The sequence below is a fragment of the Manacus candei genome, unplaced genomic scaffold (genome assembly GCF_025592945.1).
Source record: "Manacus candei isolate 608988 ecotype Guabito, Panama unplaced genomic scaffold, ASM2559294v1 h1tg000017l, whole genome shotgun sequence".
Classification (NCBI taxonomy): Eukaryota; Metazoa; Chordata; class Aves; order Passeriformes; family Pipridae; genus Manacus; species Manacus candei.
Window position 1 is genome coordinate 19,797,200 of NW_026138065.1, and position 20,902 is coordinate 19,818,101.

At 38.6% G+C, this 20,902-nt stretch overlaps 1 protein-coding gene across 4 annotated transcripts in view; it reads right to left on the reverse strand.

Moving 5' to 3' along the window:
* The window catches only part of KCNH1 (potassium voltage-gated channel subfamily H member 1), a 184,386-nt gene that overhangs the window by 38,387 nt on the left and 125,097 nt on the right, over positions 1 to 20,902 (reverse strand). The window contains exon 11 of one of the 4 annotated variants that reach the window (XM_051783134.1): positions 2,156 to 2,621. The exons of the other annotated variants lie outside the window; for them this stretch is intronic. Coding sequence (XP_051639094.1) covers positions 2,598 to 2,621 — 24 coding nt within the window. The 3' untranslated portion in view covers positions 2,156 to 2,597. Of the gene's footprint in view, positions 1 to 2,155; positions 2,622 to 20,902 lie in introns of those variants that run through there. 4 annotated transcript variants of the gene reach the window in all.

Here is a 20,902-nt window from a genome sequence, read left to right on the forward strand (position 1 = left end):
TTTCTGCTTCTCACAGGAAGCATTTTCAGAACCATCGCTCTACTTTGGTAAAGCTGCCCACAGGGAGCTTGCAACAGAAGCAAAACAACAGGAAAGAGGATGTTAGTGAAAAAAACCCACAGTAGGTAACCTTCCATGATAGGCAGTATCCATTTGCATGAGAAATTGCAGCTCTCCCTGTAGTGCAGACCTCAAAGAAGACAAGAAGAAGACTGGTTGGAGAAAATTGAGTACCTCTTTTTAAAGGTCTAGAGGAAACATCCACTGATACATACCTCAGCACAGGGTCATTACCTGCCACTGAGGTGTCATTCAAATAAGTTGATAAATATCTGTATATATGTCATTTCTATTGCATTAGTCAGGCTGACAGCTCTTGCTTACAAAATATAAATAGGATAGATAACAACAGGATTAGTTCAGTTTCATCTAACTCTGCACTGTTAATATCTTTTCATAAAAATGCACTCAGGAGTCTGTCTTGCAATCATCCAGGCATAACTTTGTTATCATGAACTGATTATTATAGACAGTTTTCAATGGTTACACATTTCTGTCTCTAGTAAACAGATTAAATCTCTGCAAGATGTCTACAGCAATAATCATGCAAGATGGTTACAGTGAAAACTCCATTTGCTGGTCTTTTTCTTTAATGCTCTGAATATCACAAGCAACTGATTCACTGGTGAGGTTGCCTGTAGGACTACCAGTGAACATTCTAAGAACACGCCATGGGGAAAAACGCTGATGTCTTTCATGGAAGAACAGGAAAAATATAGCCTCAGTTTCATAATTTTTTCCTCACCACGAGAAAACAGCATCTCAGTGCTACAAGACACACCAAATTTAAGAAAATTCATCGTCTTCTCCTATACACACAATCAGAAAGAACAAGTATGAGTCAATATACAGGACAAAAGAGAGTGGACAGCCTACAATAATGCAGCAACAGCATTGCCAGTGATCTATCTACCAATGTGCAGTGATGTAAATAAAAAACCCAATCTCAATGATAGTTATTTTTCTACCTGGGCCTCACCACTCTCCTATAAATTTACTGGAGTTGACACCAGCCACAGAGGCAGAAAGCAGGCACACCACCCATACAAACCTTTTCCAAAGCAATTCTTTGCTTCTGGTGCTTTGGCAGCTCCAACTGACTGATAATAAATCACAGTTGTTGGTTGAGTCAAGGATTGTTTTAAATGCCATTGTCTGTAAAAACTCATACCCATTTACTGGTGCTATGCTCTGATGAATGAAAGACAGGAGTTTTGAAATCCATTTGAGAGTGATACCTTTACTAAGAGTATTTTGTAAACAGTGTAGAGACTGATCTGGGGATCAAAGAGGCTCATGTAAATATTTTGTTACAGCATTTATTGCAGAGATTTTATAAATAAATGTATGTGAAAGTATATACACAGAAATTGCAATTAAAGATCTTGGTTGATTTTGTTCAGTCCCTTTGTTCTTTGAAGTAAAATTCAGTGTTGTAGGAACCTCACAATACTATTACAGCATTTAACTGGAAATGGTTATTTTCCACCATTTGCTTTGATTATCTCCTACAAAAGTTTTGTTTTGCTCCTGGTGACAAACTTCGCGCAAAGTTCCAGAAATTAGTGATACACATCTGCAGAGCCTCAATTGTAGATTTTGCCAGTGTTTGAAAAGAAATAAGGAGAAGTGGACACATGTACACATGTACACAATGTACACATGTACACAATGAACTAGCAACTTTTTACCTTGGTATTAAGGTTAGAACCAGACTGGCTGGATAATCCAAGATACACAAGACTTTCCTAGAGCCACTTTTATGAAGAGGACAGAAAAATAAAAGCAATTGAGTATAACAGAACTTGTTTTTATCACTCAGTTGTCTAGAAATTACCAGGTACATTCATACTACTGTTGGAAAAGCATTATCATTAACAACCATATCGATTTCCTCTTACAAAGATGTCTTTGAAAAAGATAATTGCTCAGTTTGACTAGACAATTCCCTTTTAACCACACACAGAATTATGTGGCATTACAACCCTCTACCCAACAGCCTTTTCTCTACCTTTGCTATGAGTGAAGATGTAGTAAAGAAGCACTCGGTCCTTTTGTGATCTGTGGTATAATTCATGCTATGGCAGTGCTTTTCCCTTTACTGCCCTCCCAGTGGGACTTAGTATTGACTTGGAAGAACAGTATGTAATATTTCTGTCTGCTCAAGCTTTGTGTAAACAAACTACATCCATTAAAACCACATTTGTTAGGCTGACAACCAGTTAATGGTTCTGGTTTTGTGATGTACACTTCCCTTGAAAAAGGGGCTGTTGGTATTCTTCTGCTGGTCTTTTAAAAGAGAGGGCTGTGATCTCTGAGGTGCCTTGCTGAAGGGGAGAGCTTTGTGTAACTTATGAGTCTTGCCTGCTCAGATTTCATCAAAAGCTTGGAACAAATGGCATCATTCTGCCATGAGTTCAGTTGCACGATGGAGCAGATATCCAAAGAGGAGCAGGACTGGTCAGGTGTGATCACACAAAAAAAGGGCAGAAGCTTTTGATGATCTTGTTGCTGATCTTGTGCCTACTGCCTAGTCCTCAGATTAGTCTGTTCTGAACTACCTGAGGGAGAAAGAGCAGCTATCAGGTAAAGATTTGACCCCACCTACGCTAAATCAGCAGACAGTATACTTTCTTCTAGGAGTAAGTTTTAAAGAAATTACAGCTCTCCCTGTGGCTACCTCTTCTCTAGAAATAAAACTTCTGATGCATAAATGTGAAAGCACAGACCAGCAACAGCATCACCATCTTCAACAAGGATAAGTTGCCAGCAACTCCTAGACTGTAGCTTGAGAAGGAAATAATATATTTAAATTACATTGCAGGTTCAACAGTTCATAACAGATTTCTCTCAATTACTATGAGAAAAAGCTTTTCTCTTAGTTCTTTTATAATGCTTATTTGCCTTTTAACTAGTTTTCCTGCAGGGATATACTAAAAAGTCATAAAAGCGCATTTTTATACTGCAATATCTTAAAAGTTGTGTGTCTGCAGCTACCTTAATGTTATTCTTTATTGAAGTCAGCACCATTAAATTTATCCTTTTATCATTTGTAACTCTCAGATAGCTGATACAACTGCATGAAGATCCAAATACATTTATTTCCAATGCATCCATGGTCGAGCCATTTATTTTGCTTGACTGCTGACAGTCCTACACAGTAATAGAAAACATTTTTGATTAGCTGAAATAAAGCACCCTTCTAGCAAATGAACTCTTGATGAGGGTGTCATTTTCTATCATTCACTGAATTTGTTGAAGTTCTCAATATTGAAAGTTGTTTAGATTGATTGTTCATTTGGGCTGGAATTTTATTCTTCATATCTATTGTACTGCAAATTATAAATTATTATTTTGATCCTGAATGGAACAACTAGAATGGGGTAATAGAAATATTTCAGTTGTTGTAGATTCAAGGATTTACCTCATCTGCTTCTCTGTCCAGTATGGAGCCAGAAAGATCTTACTCTTTAGAGTTTCTGGGATTACAGTTTTTACTATTTTAAGCCAACATCTTGATTTCTGCTCTTCTTCTGTATGAACTTTCCTACTCATCCTCCTATCCATTAGAGCCATTCACCCATTTGGAACAAGAATGCACTTTTCCCCTTCCCTCAGAGGAAAACAAACATTTCAAACACAAAGCAGCAGAGAACTTCCAAAGTCCCCCTCAAAAACTCATGGCCTCTTTTATGCTCTCCCTGGCAAGTGTCATCAGCGAGTCCAAAGAACCAGGACCACATGCTTCTGGGTTGCTGGTGCATGGTCCTCAGGTCCTTGAGGAACTGAGGTTCCTTGACAGTGGCCCACCATAGGGAACAACAGCAGGAGAGATGACATTTGTGATTAAGGAATATTTCAGTTTCCCTTAACATTTAATTATCCACCATCACCTTTTCTTGATTGTAAATGCTATTCTAAACATCAGCTCCTTCTTGCACTAAGTGACTGTCCATTCTCAGCACTAGTAAGCTCCTGCAATGTTCAGCTTCCAAGGCAGAGAGAGCACAGGTTCTGAGAAATAAATGGAAACAAAGAGCAGATTTGGGGTGCAGGGATGAAGGAGGGAATAGGGAAAGGTGTTTCCTACACTGAACAGCTCTGTACTTTTGTACCTATAACATGACAGCCTTGCTTTGGGGAGCACTAATAAGATCACTGTTAAAAACAGATTGGGAGCGACATCACTTTGCTGGGTCATGCTTTATATATGCTAAATAAAAGCCAATTCATTTTGTAATAAATGGGGAGTTCAGTGACAAAATATCTTTTTATCACCTCTTCATCATGAATACTTCTGCATCAATAAAACATTACAGCACACCCTCAAAGTTAGCAAACAAAACCTACCATTTTTTAATGAATGTTGTGCTAAGATTTTTAGCAGGGCATAATCACCAAGATAAAGACACTGTTACTGTTATGGCAGCTATGGTGTAAATCAGAGATTCCTTTCACAGTGACTTTTCCAGTCATGGGTAAATGACTTTGAAATGTAGACTTTCAAATGTCAGCTTTCTTAAAATCTGAACTGGGGTAGTTGTTTTCTCTGGGATATATTTGAATCCCACTGCAATAAAACCGTTATTAAAATTAACTAGGAACACAACTCTGCCACAGAATCATAAAATCACAGAATGGTTTGGTTGGAAGGGACCTTAAAGACCATCTAGTTCCAAACCCCCTACCATGGGCAGGGACACAGTTCACTGGACCAGGTTGCTCCAAGCTCCATCCAGCCTGGGTTTGAACACCTCCAGGGATGGGGCATTCACAGTTTCTCTGGGCAACCTGTTGCAGTGCCTCACCACCCTCACAGAAAAGAATTTTTACCTAATATCTAATATTCCAAACCTACTAATTCTTCTCTCTCAAGAGGAGCTAGAAAAAAATCCTGCATTGTAATAAAACCTTAACAACAAAGCTAATTCTTACTAAGTTGCTATTTTTACTGTTTGAAATCCAATAATACCACCATTTAAAAAGAACATAACCTATTTTTGCATTTTAAAATGCTGCTTTAGAGAATTAATTAGGTTATTGTCAAAGGAGAATTAGCCTAGGCTACAGAATAGACTTGGAGAGCAAAATGGCAAAGACTCAAAACATACTAATTTACCTTTCCATTCTGTAAGAGAAAGATTTCACTTATTTAATGGTCTTAAATTAAAAGAAAACAAACAAAAAGTCCCTTAGCTTATTCTTCTTGTGGTAAAGAATCACATTAGAGGTAGATACAAATCAATGTTCCCTTCTCAATATGTTTTCAGTGTCCAGGCCAGACAGTCCATTGGCAAGAGGCAGATTTAGCACAGGAGTGTGATTTCAGTGACTTGCAGAGACCTCGCTATTGTATAATCATGCAGAAGAAGGTGCAGTGGCTTCAGCTCAAATTGCTTATTTGTGGAAGCAATTATAACAAAGAGCAGAATAAGAAAGTTGGTAGATACATTTATTCAATAGTTCAGGAGTGATGGATGCAAAAACACAGGGAGGACATTTGCTGCAGAAGTCACTTGACTTGGCGTCTTAAGACTAACAAAAACAAGGAATGAGATAAACAGAAAACAATTCTGGAATAAACACTAGAAGTGGAGGGCCTACAGATGCTATAGATGTCTCCAGTCAAAGACTGTTCCATAAGTGTGTGAAAATTTGTACACATAGACCTGTCTGTGTAATAACAGCAAGATTTGAGAGGGCAAAGGAAGGGGGTGTGAAGAAGGGAAATGCCAAATGTATTTTTTCGTCCCTTCTGGCTCTGCCAGTGCCTCTGGCGCAGAAATACTGTGAAACATGGAACTGACTCAGCAGGTTGCAGACTTTGCACCTCAGGCATAAATCCCCTCACACAGGCATGATCCTAAGCACCCATGTGATTCCTCCAATAACGTGAAATAAAACAGAGCAATAAAACAATTCTTGTCAGCAGAACTGGGGAACATAGACTTAGAGTGCAATGGCAGCTCTTCCAAGTCCAATCCTGTGCTGTCACAGACAACTGCAGCCTCTCCATCAGCTTAAAAAGTTCTGTCTTGAACCTAATTTGATTTTTTTTCCTATTTAAAAGCCAATTTTAACATCTTAGCCCTTCTATAATAAGAAACCTGATTCTGAATCCCACCTAAATGTATCCATGATCAATGTAGATCTATTTGGCATAAGCCTTACTCTTTCTTTAGTAAGTAAATAATGCTCCTTAACTCCTATTTTATTTCCTCTTGGAGTTCACCATTATAATATTTTATATCAAAAGCAATGCTGTGCCATTCTCTGCTTTCAAATTAAAGAAAACATATTTTCAGAAAACTATTTGACCACCAACACTAAAAGAGTTGGAAGAACAGTATGTCTTAACAGTCCAGCACATTAAAACCAAAGATTACTCATGGATGCCATATTGACCCTGCAGCAGCACGTGAAGCATTCATTGTAGCCAGGAAAATGTTTTCAAAAGGCCAATTTTGGCAGTGAGGGCAGGCTCCCAGTTGGCAGGGAGGTTGCTCCATATCTGTTAAGAAGCAGTACCCTGTTTCCTATTACTTGGAAATTGTTGGGAATTCTCCATGGTTTCTCCAAGTAGCTTTTGGGGTTTTGGGTTTTTTGTACTATTCTTACTTATTAGTTATAAAAAAAGGATCGTATTCCTAAGAAAAACTTGCCACAATATCTTTGTTTGTTATTCAAGTAAATACAGTAGGTGGAATTAAAAAAAAAAATATTTAGGGCATTTACTGAATTTTAATATAACGGTAAGTCTAGTAGAATTTCTATTTACTGCTGTAATCAGGCGCCTACAAAAGTTAACTCACATGCATAAATATATACATAATATAAAATATGTAAAATATAGGGTTTTTATATGAGTGTATGCCTGTATCTTCTGAACTCAACAACAAAATACGTTTCTGTGAAAACCTTCTCACATCCAAAATCTTTAATGACAGTCCTACATCTTGTGACTAGATTCTTTTTCCTTTCCTCTACCTTATTATCAAGTAGTTATTTTATAAATAAATGTTATAGCAAACAAATATAAATTTTTTAATATTTTTGATGATTTTAAAATTACAGCCTAGTTTAAATAAAAATAAAATAATTTATTTAAAATATATTGGTTATATACAAAACAGGATCAATGGAAGCCTTTGGAAAGTAAAGCTAAGGTGGGTATAAAATAACCTAGTTGCTTTTTGTCTCTTTTCTTCAAAACTGGGAGGAGACTATGATATCAACAATAGCATAGCTTATCATGCAAATAGCTTTGGAATGCACAAGATAAGAACCAAAAATGCCCTGCTTTTTAGGTTTTGTATTACACATTTCCAAATATTTATAACTGTGGGATTCCTAAATGTATGAGTTGGGTTCCTTGCATAGATGCTTGTCTCCAGGAATTGTGCCATCAGGGGAAAAAACACCAAATGGAGTCTTTTCATGAAATTACAGGAGCTGGCAAGCACTGTAACTCTTGCTATTTTATTGTGAGTCTTAAACTGTAAAGTGTGGTTTTGTAATGGTCTAGTTCTTAGAAGTAAATGGTGCCTGTAAATGGAAATACCTTTAATACACAAAAAGGAAGAACTGGTTGTTGGTCTACAACAGTAGGTTGGGTAGCACTCAGAAGTGTTAGTTTAAATATGTGGTTTAAAAATTCTCCTCCATCATGTGAAATGAGATTTCTGACCCATGTTGACCCCTTCATCTTATACCATCTGCTCTACCTCTCCTCTCTCACAAAGGCAGCTCTGTCCCCACCTTTGACCTCAGTGAGGCAGAAGAGGTACATGCTGCTGAACACTGGGCAAGTGCACCTTTTCTTCTCCAGCTCTTTCATTGATATATCTCATTTTCCTAAGATTGTAGTGAAAGTAGAAAACCAGTCAAATACAAGCCATTCATAATCTGGAGTCTGTTCACAGTATCAGTGCTGGAAAATTTAGAAAAAAAAAATACATGCTTTTTTAACAGGGTCTGTCAGAAAATGGAAAAGCCATTGAGAATTATCACAGCTTCAGAATCCGAAAAATTCAAAGCAACCAAAGGTCAAGAAGGAAATAGCTTGGGGAGTATGTCTGCAGATTCGTTACACCTCATACAAGTTACTAAGGCAGCCCCAAGTGGGTTTAGAAAAGGGAAGTGCACCTTGGAGTTAAAGGCTGTTCAGAGCAAAACGCAGTTCTGCACAGGATTAGATTTCATGCAGCATTCACACCTCAGCAGAACCTGGAGGCAAAACGGCGGCAGGCAACAAGAAAGGGGAAGGAAGAGCAGTAAATGAGTAAGAGTTTTATGCCATGTCGCTGGAGTGCTGCTGCTGTCAGTCTCTGGCTGCCTCACAGTTTATTTGGCAGATCTCAGCTAGGATCAGACTTTTCTAGAATTCCAAGTATGTTTTACCTTTTCTTCAAATTAAAATTTTAAAGCCAGTGGCAAAAAGCAAACCACTTATATTGCAATATTTTGATTTTATTTTTCTCTACTTTGGGAGGTTCTCAGTACTGAGGCTTTTAAAATAATATCAAAGAGAATTACAATGATATAAGGAAAATCATGGGCTTCACTGTAAAAAAATTAAGTCAAGTAAGCACCTGAAAAATGAACTGAATGCTGAGATACTAAACTGCACAATGGATGGAACAGAGTAAAAGCAGGTTGCTACACAATTCTGAATGCCATGATGAGGCACATTTGGAAAATAAGCAAATTAAAGCCATTTCTATTAACATCAATGACTTCACTTCCACAGCAATTACTCAAGGTTGCTTATCCATTGCCTAAGACTAATCAGTATCTCTCTAATGTATCTAGAAGGCACCATGGAGAATTCCATTTAGAAGACAGATGTGCAAGAAGGGAAGAGGGGCTGGGATTGGAAGAGGGGGAGCCAGTACTGGAATCACTGCTGGTGAGAGAAGGAGAGGCCGTGGGGTCAGGCCACAATGAGTAATGAAGGGTCACTGGCCCCAGGATCTGGAATCTGGAGCATCCGAATAAAGATGTATACCAAAGATACTGTGGGGGAAACAATAAAGCACTTCTCAGCCAAAGTCTTACATCCAGTTTCCTGATCCCTTCTTGTTGTACAGCAAAATGTCAACAAGCCCATACTCCACCCAGCTCTGCGTGGCACGGGACATGACCATTTTCCATATCAAAAACTAATATTCTCCAAAAATGCTTGAAGCATCTTGTTCACTTCATTTCACCCTGTTCCCTGTGTTCAGCAGCTCCCCAAAGCTCCTAGTTTAACAATAGCAAAAAATAGTCCAGGTCACCATTCATTTTTGTACCATTTTTTTCAGTATTGTTGGCAAAATAACTTTGACTCTAATATTACTGATTGCAACCAATGAATTCATTACAGACTTAATTTCATAAATAGCTATTTTGCTCTTGCATTATTAGATGCTTTCAGAAGTAATAAATCAATTAATAAACACAGCAAGTGTCTTCTTTTTCAGTGCTGACAAGGTACAAATTTTGTTAATTTTAGATGTCAAAGTCTGTCTTTAAACTAGCTGGCATACTCTGCATAATAAATATCCAACAATTACCCTTAATTCTAATTTAATTTTTGCACTGCGACACTGCATTTACATTTGGGGGAAAAAAATTTGGAAATTATGCCTGCTGTGATCAGTTATCCTGAAAGAAATGAGGGGAGGAAAAAAAGGCAACTTGTTATCATATTCTTTTAATTTCATTATCTATGTTTTAATAATTCTACTTTCTTTTTCTGAATAAACCTTTGTTCCTCACTGGAATGCTCTGATGGGAAATCATAAAACATATAAATTGGTCAAAAAATTGTAAGAAAGTTGTTTGAAAAACTGGTAGGAACAGTAATAAATAGGAAATTTAATTACAGTGTGTGCATAACTATGAAACAACTGTGTGCTTTATTCTGACTGGAAATGTTGATTTTCAAACACTGGGACAAGTAACATGACTCTAGAAGGACACATATCTCATAGAAAAATGGATATTCGCATTGTAGCAATGTATAATATTTTTTCTTTGGTATCAGAGGTAGAAAAACTGTAACCCAAACACTCAAAACTGGAGACTTTGTCTTTTTATAGGTAAGCCCAGAAGACTTGAAACAACCCATGTTGGGAGAAGAGTGCAAGATGGCATGAAGTTATACTGCAATGCTTATATTTGAACCCCTCATTCTCTGCATCAGTTTCCAGATATATTTCAGAAGGCATTTTTGCATTTGCAAAGAGCTGGGGTTGCACTTGGCTGTTAAACTTTTTCCTCTATACTGAAGAACATGTTTCTCTATCAAAGATTTTTAAAAATCACCTCAAAAAAGTTGACACTTAGCTGTAGTATGTTTAGCTTCCCAGCACACAGTAGTATAAGCAAAAACATAATCTGATGCTTTTGTTTCTGAAACTCTCAGTGGCATAGCTCAGACACAACCAAGAGAAATGAGGGAAGTAAATTTGCCCATCGTGAACATTTTATGATCATCTGAATTTTGTGTCATGTAATATGCCATGTACTTTTCAGAATTCAGCAAATTAAATATGTCAGATATGTTCAAAAACACTGTAAAAAATTTAGCTAGTCCAGAATTAATTTGAGCAAGTAGGGAAATAATTTTTTTCATTGAAAAGACATAATAATGAGTATGTTTGGGAAAAAAACCCTGCAACTTTAAATAATGTTTTTGTAGTTTCAGAAGATGTTCCCTGTTAGTAATTCCTTTTAAAATTTCCGTCCTGCTCCTCGTAAGATTTATGGAAGGAGTCTGGATTGATGGGGTTTTAGGTCAAAAGAAAGAATAACTAATATACGTAGCACTATCTTGCATTTCTAAGTGCTAACTTTAGTATTAAGATTTATTTTCAAGTTACTTTACCAAACTGGCTACTTCCTAATTCTGTTGGCTGAAAAACAATTGAAAGTGAGGAAAGGACACTTTTTTTTCTCCTTACAAATTCTTTTTATTTCAGCATTTCAGTTTGTTTTCTATAACAAGAAGATTCTCAAAAAGATGCTTTCAGCTAGAAATACTTGGTTTTTTCCTTTGGAGACTTCCAAGGAGTTAAGTAACCTTTCAGTCATTTGTACTTTTGAATCTCTGAAGAAAATGCTGTGTTACAGCTGCAACTACTGTCACAGCTCAGACCAGGTCTGATTTCTGATATCTGCTGATAAAGCACTAACTTTCCAGAAGAGATCACTGCTTAAAATTACACTGTTCATCATCTCACAGATTCTCAAAGTGCTGATTGAGCTTTCAATTTAATGAATGGTGACTTTAAAGTAAAATATGTTTCCAGTTTAAAAAAATTAGCAATAAATGAAAAGGAGGTAGAGTGTCTGTACACTTAAGTTCTTCAGTGTATGCTCTTCACTGAAGTAAGTTGTTAAAAAGCTTTGTTTTTTGTTGCCTAAACATGTTGACCTAAGCAAAATTATGTAGATTCATAAGTGGAGGTCACTGCAATGATGGCTGAGCCACCTTGTCTCTCCACCGAGGAGGAGTGCAGATCCACTGCAAGGAGGAAGGTTGTTGACTCAGGTCCTGCCAGTAAGAAGCACACAGCTACAGCACGACCTGGGGAAGCACAGATTTCCATTGCTACCATCATGGATGAACTGCCAAAAGTGCACACAGGTCCCATAGCCACAGGAAGCAGAGTCAAATGGTTGCTAAGCAGGATCACTGTTGACTGCACATTTACGTCAAAAGTAAATCAGAGTGCCAAACTTTAAATACAGGTAACTGTATTCACCAAGGATAAGATTAACAGCAGCAAGGAAACAAATATTTTATGTACATTGATCATCTCACATATTTCGTCACCATGTTGTGAAAACTGAAGTTCAGATCTTCAGCAAGATTTCAATTCTCTGCAAATACAATTCTGAATGGTATAGAGCTGTGATAGTCCCACTTCAGCCTTCATATGTATGAAATGAGTTACACTAGCTGCCATCATGAAATTAAAAATAGAAAGGGGAACTGCCAAACCATCTATTCCATTTCTGAGCCAAAGAAATGTTTTTGTTTGTTTAGTTTGAGGGTTTTTTTTTACAGTATACACTTCAATGATCCACCAAGAATAGATGGGCAATGTGATTTACATTTCTTTTGTCATACTTTTTAATGAACGAATTAATTCTACCAGCAATGACCTAGATAATGCTTGGAATTCTTCTTGCTACAGGAAACAATTTACATAATATAATAAAAAAAGAGAATTTTTTTATCTTGTTGAACCTGCACTAAAGTATGACCCACAGAAAATCTTATCATCTAGCATGTTGCAGAGGAACATCTATTCATCTAGGAAATAATTCAGACCCCACAAAGTAACAAGAAAAAGTGCTTGTCCCTTGATACTATTGCTATTTGTGAAAAAGCAAACTGGGAGAGACCCAATAGTTCCAATCTGCTGGCTTTGAACTACCCACTCATTGCTATTCACACAATTACCAGCCAATATGTGCATTTCTATTTCTCATTTCTCCTTGGAACTCATCTCTGGGCTGAATCATAACCACATGAAAGATGACTTTTCCAAGGCAGCAGCATTTCAAAATTTAGTGTATGCATCAAATGTGGCTTGCTTAGTTTGATCACATTGCTTTTATGAACACTCTCTGAATTACTGCAAGCAACAACCCCATCCTCCTCTCTGCTGTTCCTATAGTAAGTGGATTCTCTGCAAACCACCTCATGATGAAAAAAGTAAAAAGGGTTTGGTTAAAACGTACTTTTCAGGAACTCTGCCAGCCTTCCTCAGCTATAGCAAACAGATCTGATTCCATACATTCACTTCATGGGCAAAACGAGCCACACAGTCTCAACCATGAAGATACTGGTTATGAAGGTTTCAGGCAGTAGTGAAATGCTTTTAAATGGAAAAGCTTTTCCAGTATTTTAAAAGCAATGAAATCCAAATGTTTCAAAAGGATAGAAAAACTATATGAAGTTCTTATGAAATATAAAACAAGGTCTGAGCTTTGACATACCTATTCACACATCCCACCCAGACACCTCACTCTTCTATTGAGAGTTAGGAAAACAGTGACTGAAGGTCAGGCAGGCAGCATAATCCAAAATCAGAATACAATATCCCTTTGTCTTTTCACTCTTTCAAAGAATACAGGCACTACTGTAGAGTATTATTAGGCCTACAGTTGTACTATCCTTGTTCTGAGTTTAAAAACAAGAAGTAAATTAATAAAAACATAAATCTGAAAACAACAGTGGGCTCCAAAATTATTCACTGTTATCCTGCTGACACACAGATTATTTGTTTTTAATTTCCACCCAGTGAGCTGAAAGCAGTACATCTTTCAGAATTTCTTACATGCACATCCAGCATTCAGCAGCTCACTCCTCTGAGTGACTTTGCATTGCCATCTCTTGTTTTTCAAAATGCCTCTGCTGTGTGAAAAATAAATAGCTTCCCTCCTCTACAGCACTATTCACTTAACATTGTGGTGTTAAATAAATATTAATATAAGACTAGACTCAGGTTTTTTATTATGAGTAAGTGGTACCTTACTCTGCAAATATTTCCATTTTCTAACAGAGGAAGGTATTCCTCTGCAGAAGAAAAGGAGGCAGAGCCTGGCTCAGCCCAGCATCATTTACTCCTCTTCCCCCAGCTCTACTTGGTCCACTCAGTTACAAACACAGAAACCTGCTGCCTGTGGGGAGGGGAGCAGAAGACGACAGCCATGAAAGACATCACACTCAGCTCCAGAGCACACCAACACTCAAGCACATCCACCCTTTCCACCACACCACAACACCATCCCTCTCTGTCTCATTTCTTCTTAGAGAAGTGCATGCGAGCAAGGCCAGCAGACAGCTGGTCCCTGGACCAGGGACTCCAAAATTAAAGTAAAACTCCCTTGCCTTTTGAGAGGCGACAAAATATAGTTGTGGTAGGTCTGGCTGAGCTGGAATTTATTGCCCCATAGTAGCCCTCACAGTGCCGTGCTCTGCATTGGTAGCTAGAGGAGTGTTGATAACACCCCCCCTGTTTTGGCTACTGCTGAGCACAGCATTGTAACATTCCTTCAGTCGAGGGCGAGATCCTGGGAGGGGACCCAAGCAGGCCAGCTGACCCACACTGACCAAGGAGATGTTCCATACCATATGACATCGACCCAGATATAAAGCTGAGGCAAGGAGCAGGACCAGAGCCACTCACTGTCTCTGATGGCTGCCTGCTGACAACCATTATGTGTGCTGGAGCCCTGCTTCTCAGAGAAGTGGCCGACCATCACTGCTGGTGGGAAGTAGAGATTAACTGCTGGCTTCTGCCCTGTGTGCACGCTGTTTTTGCTTTTTTTGCATAAATATAAACTGCCTTACCGCAACCCATGATTTGTGTTGTTTTCTTTTCCCACCTTACTCTCTCCCCTGTCTGGTTGGGAAAGGAAGGGATAGAGTGGCTGGGTGGGCACCTGGCATTCAGCCAAGGTGAACCCACCACAGTAGCATGGAGTTATCCAGGCTTGTAGTCACTTACCCACCTAACCAATTCACCTTGCTGCATATTGTCAGTTGGTAAAATATTCCCCTTGCTTCAAATACTCATCTACAGTTGTACCTTGTGGTATTAGAATAAAACACCAAATGTCATGCTGCTCTGTGCCATTTCTCCACACTAAAAATAATTCAAAGCTGCAGCTTCTATTGCTCATTTTCTGCTGTTTGATTTTTGTTTTCTTCCATGACTCTTGTTTACTCTTTGTATTTTAATGTATACTGGATTGAAACACTATATTTTTTAAAAAAATTGTTTAAAGGTATTTAATCATGTGCCACATTCCATCTAATTCACATACTGAATTTCTACTGAGCTTCCTTCAGTTTGTCTTCCTACATCATTCTAATAATAAGATGCCAGCAACTAAAAGCAATATTTAAGTTCAGCCCATAAACAAGTTACATATAAAAAAGCACATAATTTTCATCTCTGTATCCCCCATTTATTGCTATTTGCAGATTTTCTTCTCCATTTTATTACGCTAACTGCTCTAGGATTTGCTGACCTTTTTTTTATTTTAAATAGGGGGCCTCTGGCTTGCCACTTTAAGCTTTTTGATATACCTGTGTTGCTTTGGGTTGGGATAGCGTTAATTTTCTTCACAGTGGCTAGTAATGGGCTGTGGTTTGGATTTGTGCTGAACACAGGGATGTTTTTGTTCTTGCTGAGCTGCACTTACGCACATTCAAGGTCCTTTCTGCTCCTCACACCACCCCACCAGCAAGTGGGCAGGGGATGCACAAGATGCTGGGAGGGGACACAGCCAAGACAGCTGACTGTCACTGACCCAAGGAATATCCCACACCATATAGCATCATGCTCAGCATATGCTTTCCTGGGAATGTCTGAACATCTGCCTGCCCATGAAAGTGGGAAATGAATTCCTTGTGTTGCTTTTCTTGTGCATGTGGCTTTTGTGTTACCTATTAGATTGTCTTTATCTCAACCCACTTCTCAATTTTACCTTTCCAGTTCTCTCCCCCAATCCACTACAGAGCGGGAGTGAGCGAGTGGCTGTGTGGTGGTTGGCTGCCAGCTGAGGTTAAAACACAACAGTGCTACATCACTGAAGAAACTTTACAAGGAAAAAAATGTGACTTACCTTCACCCTACTTCCTTGGGTCTAATCATCTAGATGCCCATTGTCTTGAGATGTGCACTGATGACCTACAGAGGACAACCATTTCTCTACATGTATGTGAATTACTTTTCTTCTCCGTCAGGTTTCTCACACTTCTCTCCATTACAAAGAAAACTGAGCAGTAACAGCTTAACAAATCACTCACTATGAATCCCTGTATCACTTTCTCAAATGTTCAGCCTCCATGTACCTCCACAATGTTCTAAATGGATAAAGTCTGTTGAGAGTCACTAACCAAAAAATTCTTGCTAGCCTTGTTATGTTTGTTATTGCTATCTAAAACATAATTAAGCATCAGAACAGTTACTTTGCTGTGGAACAGATGTCATAATTTTTCTATGTCACCTGTTTGTAAACTGAGTCTGAGAAAGGTCAGTCAACATTTCCACAGTGACCTCTGTTCATGATCCATGTCTATTTTAGACCTCTGATTGTAGGCAGGCATAGGAAGAGCTGCAGATATGTTCCAGTTTCTCTGATAATAAGGTCCAAAACATCTCAAATTGGACAATCAGAGATTTGGTCATCCCCAAATCAGAAGTATCTGGCCATGAGTGTTCAGGTAATCTCTAGGAACAACACTGCCATAGTAGGTAGCAGCCAAATAATGTACTCAACTGCTCAGAATTTCAGATTCATCACGAAAACTCATATATCAGAATTAATTAATACCGCAGAGTCATAGAGCAGTTTTGATGATTCTGCAGGTTAGCTATAAAAAGAGATTAAAGCTAAGAAAAGGACCTGATGATGTACTTGTGGTTTCTGAAGCTGACAGTTTGTACGTAAGACTGAAATTGCCTTATGTCCATATTTGTCTGGGGCTTTGGGTAGCATTGTAGTATTAACAAAATAAATTTAAAAAAACTAAAAATAAATAAAATATTTAAGCTGGAGGCTCTTTGTGCTTTATTTCTAACTTTCTAATAAGCAGTCAGACTGAAATTTTCAGAAGTAAACTAATGATTAGCCTGAGCCCACGGTTAGCTGTTAAAACAGTCAGAAAAGATATGAATACAGATGAGAAACAGCAAAACCAAAAACTCTTCTATCAGTATTTGCATAAAGGCTGCAGGGAGACCAACACCTTCATAGTGAACCTGGTTTTGTACAGACCCTGTGCATCCTGGCTAGAAGATGTTGTCCCACAGCTAGGGTGGAAACAGCCAGCACGGCCAGTTTGACCTGGCTCCCACTGTGAAACAGCTGCAGGTCTCACAGCCGAGAGGCTGCAAGGCAGAGTGAGGACTGGGAGAGATGATTCAGTTCTTCAAAAGAGAAAAAAGCCCTGCTATTTGCCTTGCACACTCAAAAAATGCAGTTTTATCATGGAAGTTAGCTCCCGAACAGATCCTCAAAAGATGTACTTTGAGGCAGGAAAAATCCTTCATTTTCTTCTCAAAGTTTTTTTTTTCTAATTATATTGTTTTGTGTTTTAATGTGTTTTGTGGTTTAATTTAACCATTATCAAATGAAACATCTGACTTTGAAAATGTGAAAACGATTTCACATCATCATTTTTTCTCATCATGCTTTATTAGTCAAATTCAGCATGAAGGTCTGAATGACAAGTAGTCTCACATCTACCTTGGGGGTAGGGGAGAGGAAGAGAAGAGAGGGAGGAAGCAGAATAAGGAAATCATGGAGGTGTCTACAGAGAGCTATAAAATCATTAGTGCCGTATTAGTGGACAGGGAAGTGTTGCTCACCCTCTCTTCTGATAAAAGAATTAAGTGGTATCAAATGGTATTGGCAGGTTCAAAACAAGAAAGGCAGCTTTTCTCATGCAGCTGGCTACTAACCTTTAGATTTCCTTGCCATGGACCTTATGAATTTTTTAATTTTAGCTTTAAGAGGACTCAAAAGGTACCAGGACAAAGTGATAGAAGTAAATTGCACAAAGGATTATTAAACATAAACAGACTACTTCTATCTTTTCCCCTAATTGGCTGGGTGTCAGGAGATTATTCCAAAAAGCACTGTGACATTTTCATCCTGTACTTGTGTTGTCTCCTAGGCAGTACTGCTAGACACTGTCTAACACCGAACACCTGATTAGATGGACCTCCAAGAGGAGCAATCTCTATATGCTTGCACCTCTACTATTAAGGAGGTTGAGTAAGTATTTGTTGTAAGATACCATCCCGACTAGAGCCCCGTAACTGTTGTGTTACTATCCTGGACTATGCTTATTTCCCCCCCATTTTACGTAACTGATAGAAAAGCAGATATCTTCACCAAATAATTCCACTGGCTTTGCAAAACTGCATTCCCCCTAGATGAAGGCAGTTTAGAAACCACAGCATTCAAATATATTCTCAAAAGATGTGCTGGTAGAAATGCAAGCACAAGCACTCTCATTTATCAGGACAAACTGAATGACTGTATGCACAGTACTGGAGCACAAATGCACCAAAGCCATGCACACTAGTGCTTGCAGACAGAAAGGAATATGGAGCAACCCTGGAGCCACCTCCACCACTGACTGTGAATTACAACATTGTACATCAGGTTTTCATCAGGTCCAAGTTTGTATATCTTCAATTTTTTTAGGGCAAATAGTTATTTGCACTCACCGTGTTCAGGCACAATTTACTTTGCATAACTATTACATCAGAAATTCAGCAGACTGACAATATACTTTGGACTTAATAAGAAAGAGTACGAATTTCCTAAGAACTTAATAAAAGCTTTTTAAAAAGGTAGCAAACACAAAACTCACAGACATCAGTTCCAGCAACAGTGTAAATTAAAAATTCCAAACAATCTCAGTAAGGAAGGAAAGAATCCAAAGTCAGGGATTTAGACCGAACCCATTTTATCTTGACATACGAAAGGCCTTCTGTGATGTCACTCTGTAGCCTTGAAATTCTAATACAGCAACACAAATCCTAGACAAGAGCTGGAAGGAGGCAGCATATGTCTCTGCAAGCTCTTTGGACTTTACTCCAAACCTACTCCTTATGTACAGAAGCCAGAAAGAGATGTGATTTATTTCTAACAGTTCACAGATCTATAATTCTTACTAAGCAAACGTGTTACCTGAAAAGCTGTGTGCAGTCTCCTAAACTTTATCAAAATCCTTCCTTACTTTAGTGCCCATAGGCAAGGCACTGCCACCATACAAAGATCTGTGAGAAAAGCAGAAAGATGGTGCAACAGGCACAAAATTTATACAAGTGATTGTTATTCGCACTACAAAAAAACAGGTTCAACATAACGATGAAAGATTACAAATCACACTGTGATTTTCGATAGAATAAGAAATACTTAGTATTCAATCAGATATCTTTACTGTAATGTGACAGAATGTAACACAAAGGTGCAGAATCTCACACTATTCAGGCTGACGCACAAGGTTAGGAAGAAAATCACATTTCTATTTTTGGTCTCTATGACGTTGAGTACATGAGGTGCACATAAGCCTACCAACTACCATTTACTGATTGCAAACATTTAGCAGGCATGCTGACAAACTCTTCGTTGTAGCTCTGCAGAGACAAGGCCATGAAGGAGACATAGCGTGAGAAGGAAAAGCTGGATTGAGTGAACTGAGAGAAGAGTCACCAAGGTAGAAGGGATGTTAGCACATTCCCACATGTTGTATCTGAGCCTCTTATCATAGGTGCAGCTGGAGGCACTTTCACACTGCGGAGAACGGCAGTGAGTGGAAGCTCACCATGGGAAAACCCAGCCAGCCCTTACTCTGCTCCTGAGGGGCCCTATGGGAAACAGAGTGCTACAGCTGGGTATGGCACCAACCAAATTGTCCTTGGAGATTCACAGGTTGGACACTCCTGCTCTGGGCCATTGATTTTCAGTTTCACAGCAAGAATTTTAAAAAATATATATTTTAATATAGTGGTTGCACTGGAGGCAGCCAAACTGTGTTGCTTGGAGCTCCTTTACAGTGACAGAGCTCTGCCTCAGTGTCTGAGCTGTACCCAAACCTGGCAGGAGACTCTAGTTCCAGCCAGCCCACAGAGAAACCTCTGAAGGGTAGAGTGTCCCACTACGTCTTAAGGCCAAAGTCAAATTGCCACAACAGCACAATGCAGAAGTGAAATTAAATTGCAGTCCCTCACCCTCTGAAAATTTACCATCAGATAAATGACATCACCACAAAGTAGTCACTGTAGATGTATATAATTAAGCCAAGGTCAATCGTCTCTACATTGGGTTCTCTAGCTAAGCATAGGATTGAGATTAAAATAAGACTCAGAGATTTCTATAATTCAGTATTTCAGATGAGAATTTTTAGTGATCTGTCAATAAAAGACACACTAAGACTGTGCAAAAATGGCTACAAATGCAAGTCTACTTTGTAGGATTCTAGTCTAAGAGCTCTTATGGCTTGCTGGAAGTAGTACTTGACTGACAGGCTCTTTTTCAGGACCTAGCTTACAGAGAATCCACTCCAGAAAGTGCCTAAGGACCTGGGCTAGGAATATGATCATCTGGGGTTAGCACCTGGGTCTGTCAGAGATTTCCAGTGTGAATTTGGGCAAGTCATCTAATATCAAGGGGTGAAAAATAAGAAATATGTAGAGTAAAATTATTAATAAGGTTAAGTGAATTTTATGGGCAACTGGTCCCTGACAGTCTTAGGAAATCCCACAAGGTACTGAATTCTTCTGTAACCTCCAACCTGTCAGAGAGATTAATTCTCCGTCACTGCAACAGGAATGCATCCTCTGCCTTAACCTGTTTTGCTTCAGACCAGTATCTCTGACATGTTGACTGCTCCTTGCAGGATGCAATAGGCGAGTCTGAGGGTCTCAATTTGCAAAGGACATTTTACTGTTACTGAACTGAAATCATGAAATACCATCATCACAACCACTGTCCTCAGTGCCCAGTGAGGGTACAGATAAGCAGGAACTTTTCAGCATTTTCCAGTAACACTCATCACTGCCCAAGTCCAACTTTTTAAAAGCAAAGTCTAGAGTCAGAATAGTGACAGATAAGTAAATAGCCATCACTGGCATATTTTATGTTATGGGACAGATCTTTTCAATTTGAAAAACAAAATAAGCTTATGATGGTTGGTATAGCAAAGTCAATTCAGGAGTAGTCTGTGATCAACACTTTGACCATCTCATCTGTCTTACAGAGATTCTATCCCTTCCTCTCTGATGTTGAGCTTATTTACTCATTTCAATTCATTTTT